Source organism: Limulus polyphemus, unplaced genomic scaffold (genome assembly GCF_000517525.1).
Source record: "Limulus polyphemus unplaced genomic scaffold, Limulus_polyphemus-2.1.2 Scaffold11641, whole genome shotgun sequence".
NCBI lineage: Eukaryota > Metazoa > Arthropoda > Merostomata > Xiphosura > Limulidae > Limulus > Limulus polyphemus.
This window is the reverse complement of record NW_013677251.1, coordinates 5,636-10,765: the sequence shown is the minus strand read 5'-3', so window position 1 is coordinate 10,765 and position 5,130 is coordinate 5,636. Positions and strand designations below refer to the sequence as shown.

The window sequence follows — 5,130 nt, the reverse complement described above, 5'->3', positions numbered from 1 at the left end:
GACGACAGAAACATCTTGTTTACTATGTATTTAATCACACAGTTTCATACGTAGTACTTGTGTGACGACAGAAACAACTTGTTTACTATATTTTTAGTCAGACAGTTTCATACGTAGTACTTGTGTGACGACATAAACAACTTGTTTACTATATATTTAGTCACACAGTTCCATACGTAGTACTTGTGTGACGACAGAAACATCTTGTTTACTATGTATTTAATCACACAGTTTCATACGTAGTACTTGTGTGACGACAGAAACAACTTGTTTACTATATTTTTAGTCAGATAGTTTCATACGTAGTGCTTGTGTGACGACAGAAACGACTTGTTTACTATATATTTAATCAGACAGTTTCATACAAGTGTTATCACGCTGCTGGATGACTCCCAGTGTATATCATTAACCAATTACAAGTGTTATGAAGCTGCTGGATAACACCGATCTATACTTTCAATAGAGATAATGACCTGAAAATGCTATAATTAATAAGTTCAATACATCTACGATGATACACTTGGCCTATATTAATAGATCTATGTCAAGTTTTGAAGCCCTGACTCATGTTTTATTACAACAGTGACGGAGTTAGCAACGGGATGTTGTTTTCAAAATAAGGATTTCCTGTCCAAATTGTATTTTAGACTTATCATTCTGTTTTCAACATCATACCCGAAGAAATGGGAACTTAATATACATAACTATTGACTTAACCTGGAAATATACGAATATCACATTTTGAATAGATATATATGTATGTCAAAATATCAAATATATTTCAGTTTTGGATTAGAGCTAGCCTCTACTTTTTAAAAAACAATTAATGAAACCAAAACCAAATATATACAGATGGATATATATATATAATTTTTCTATTTGTTTATTTATGCATAAGCCTAATAACTGAATTTATATAGGCTATTAGATCGATCTCCAAGAACCAAATACTAACTTCTTCAAAGTAAAAATAATCAAGATAGCCCTCTGGCGGCAACAATACAGTCACACAATCAACCAAGAGAAAGAAATCAGTTTATTTTCCGAACACTTTCTGCTCCACCATATTATTTATGCTTGTGTAAAAGAAGAAAATTCTATAATCAAATTCACAGTTATTAAATGCTCGTATGGAGAGGATCCGTTTTACACGACTCTGGACACGTCATTGTTCATAAAAATGTATCAGTAAAATTCGATGACACGGCGACACATACTTGACCCAAGTTTTTGATATATCGCGGGTTCGAACCCTGGAAGTTCCTTCCGCAAAAACTACACAAGGAGAGTGTGTCATTGAAACTTACAGACAATTACATTAAAAACTACACAAGGAGAGCTTGTCATTGAAACTTAGAGACCATTACCTTAAAAACTACACAAGGAGAGCGTGTCATTGAAACTTAGGGACAATTACATTAAAACTACACAAGGAGAGTGTGTCATTGAAACTTAGAGATCATTACATTAAAAACTACACAAGGAGAGCGTGTCATTGAAACTTACAGACAATTACATTAAAAACTACACAAGGAGAGTGTGTCATTGAAACTTACAGACAATTACATTAAAAACTACACAAGGAGAGTGTGTCATTGAAACTTAGAGATCATTACCTTAAAAAACTACACAAGGAGAGCGTGTCATTGAAACTTAGAGACAATTACATTAAAAACTACACAAGGAGAGTGTGTCATTGAAACCTAGAGCCGGGCGTGGCCTGGTATTAGTGTACCAAACTGTTGTTCCGAAGGTTCGGGGTTTGCTGCAAACTCGTGCTCCATACTTTAGAGCCTCAGGTGCGATATAAGAGTGACAATATTATTCCACCAGTTGATTACAGTAACCTAACAGTTTACGGTGGTTGTCATCCCTCTAGACTCACAGTTCAAACTTAGAGACTGCCATACGCAGGTAGCTCTTGTCTAGCTTTGCACAAATACCCGAAGTCAAACAAACCCTGCAACATATTTTTTAAAACGTTTTCTATTCAGACACGTCCATGGGAAGTACCCTGGAAACTGGGCATGCTATAAAAGCTTCTTCTGTGGCCAACGCCACCTTGTAACTGTAGTTGCTATCTGTAATTAAACAAATATTTGATAATTAGTTTTTATAAGCTATATTGCTGCTTTCATATTGAAATAAGATTTTAAACACTAAAACATGATCTTATCAAGTTGGCATTTTTAATCTGAAGTGCACCAGTATGTGACACCTGGACGAAATAGCCAACCAGGTCAGGGATCCCTAATTTTGAACTGTGATCAAAGGAAGAGCAACCAGTAAGTAGAACCCGCCGCACTCTTAGCCGACTCGTACAAATTTATAACGTGTCCATAACTGTAATTGCGGACCGTGTTCAGTGTGTCATTGAAACTTAGAGACAATTACATTAAAAACTACACAAGGAGAGTGCGTCATTGAAACTTAGAGACAATTACCTTAAAAACTACACAAGGAGAACGTGTCATTGAAACTTAGGAACAATTACATTAAAAACTACACAAGGAGAGCGTGTCATTGAAACTTAGAGACAATTACATTAGATATTGAAGGTCTATATTCCGAACATATATTGAACATAACCAAAGTTGCTTGTGTTATTTTTTGTGATAAACACAGTTGTTATCTATACGATTTTTGCGCTATCTGATGATTACATTTATCACAGTTTTGTTTGATAATATCTTTGTTCTACATGAACGGTAGGGTCAAATGTTGCACAAATGTAACAACTCCAAAATTTCGCAATTAAAATGAAAAACAATTAACAATTACATTAAAAACTACAGAAGGAGAGCGTGTCATTGAAACTTAGAGACAATTACATTAAAAACTACACAAGGAGAGCGTGTCATTGAAACTTAAAGACAATTACATTAAAAACTACACAAGGAGAAAACACGTCTATAAACGATAGTACGGAATATAGGCCTTCAATATCTAAAACACGTCTATAAACGATAGTACGGAATATAGGCCTTCAATATGTAAAACACGTCTATAAACGATAGTACGGAATATAGGCCTTCAATATGTAAAACACGTCTATAAACGATGTCGTATTTCAAGAGACTGTTTTGGGTAATCTTAAAATCATATAACATAAAATAAACAATGAATATATTATAATAAGATGTGGAAATAAAAGTAAACGTTTCATATAGATATTAAACACTTTAATTAAAACTATTAATGAAACAAACGTTCAACAAAAAATACAATAAAACATAATACTAAAGGTATGTTATAATATTCTAGGTTAGGTTTAAGTTTAGTATGAATAATATTACAGAAGCTGTTATATTTGTGTTTTTAGGGTAAAAACTCATTTGATTTGACACAGGTTTTCAACAAATAAATATAGAAGGTGAATATGTTATATTAAAACGAGTTTGGAGTCTCATTACGACGTTACAGTCCATGTCGTCAAATACAGTGATGTTCTTTAAAATAGCCGTAATTTCTATTACAAAATACTACGTCATAAGGCTGTCATGTCCAAAACCCACCACTACTCCCTGCAGGTTATCCATAACCCATGTAGATTAGAAAAACAACAGTTTACCAATGCCCATTTCAACAGTCCGATTGCACAAATTCCCATAGGCGATGTGTCCGGATGCTAACTGGAAAGTGTTTGGATAAACTAGCATGAATACCCATATCATTATCCAGCTGTTTGAGGTATGCGACGGTTGAATAGATATGTCGTGGAAGCAGCTTGTTTACTTGTGAATTGTGTCACTCTTCGAGACTGACATCTTTCTTGATTATGTTGTGTAGTGTTATCTGGGGCATGTGGACGGCTTTTACCACTAATCTTTCTGTTCTTGGATTCTCACCTGTTACAGGACACCGCACTTTTCTCACCACAATCGGAATACGAATTGTTGCAGGTCTCTTGCTTAATTGTCCTGGTGTCCCAAGTTGATCCATATTCTTTTGTTTTCCAATGCAATTAAATAAAAGGGATTTCCTCGTCTTGAAAACTAGAAACCCTCGATCTCCACATATCTTTATGATCTGAGTGTAGAAATATTTATATAAATTCTCGATCTGGGTGTAGGAGTATTTTTATAGATCCTCGATCTGAATACATCTTGATGTTCTGAGTGTAGGAATATTTATATAAATTCTCGATCTGAGTGTAGGAGTATTTTATAGATCCTCGATCTGAATACATCTTGATGTTCTGAGTGTAGGAATATTTATATAAATTCTTGATCTGAGTGTAGGAGTATTTTTATAGATCCTCGATCTGAATACATCTTGATGTTCTGAGTGTAGGGATATTTATATAAATTCTCGATCTGAGTGTAGGAGTATTTTATAGATCCTCGATCTGAATACATCTTGATGACCTGAGTGTAGGAACATATTTAAAAATCCTCGATATGAACACATTTTTATTATCTGAGTGTAGTAATATTTTTATAAATCTTCTATCTCAAAAAATTTTTTTATGATCTGAGTATAGGAATATTTTCCGTCGGAAAGAACCATCACATACCCTTCCCAGTTTTCGGTGCCACCACTCTACCTATGACATGCCAAACAACGGCAAAATGTAGTACTTATACATGCCGCTCCACCGCAACTTTATATCGGTCATGGTTGTTGAGTGACATTGTGATTTACTTATTCAAAATAATTTTAATATAACGTACTTAACCCTCCGTATATCCGTGATATAACGTACTTAACCCTCCGTATATCCGTGATTGATCAGAAGCTTATTCTTTAGATATCATGTTTAATGATTACTTATTTATTTGTTCTAGATTCTGGTGGATCCAAGTGTTGTCGCTCCTCAGTCACGGATGGAATGGCTAGACGAAGATCCTATCGGTGAGACATTTACTATCGTTTATAGACGTGTTTTACATATTGAAGGCCTATATTCCGTACTATCGTTTATAGACGTGTTTTAGATATTGAAGGCCTATATTCCGTACTATCGTTTATAGACGTGTTTTAGATATTGAAGGCCTATATTCCGTACTATCGTTTATAGACGTGTTTTAGATATTGAAGGCCTATATTCCGTACTAGAAAATGTTATTAATAGCTAAGGTACTGAACTGATGATTGTAAGTTGTTTTTCTGACTTTTCATACATCTATG

The 5,130-nt window shown here is 34.4% G+C and overlaps 1 protein-coding gene across 1 annotated transcript in view; it reads left to right on the top strand.

The window, feature by feature from the left end:
• The window catches only part of LOC106476800, a gene marked incomplete at both ends in the record, with an annotated part of 12,136 nt that overhangs the window by 1,986 nt on the left and 5,020 nt on the right, over positions 1-5,130 (top strand). Inside the window, one exon of the mRNA XM_013937425.1 lies at positions 4,788-4,854. Within this exon, the coding sequence (XP_013792879.1) occupies positions 4,788-4,854 (67 nt within the window). The remainder of the gene's footprint in view (positions 1-4,787; positions 4,855-5,130) is intronic.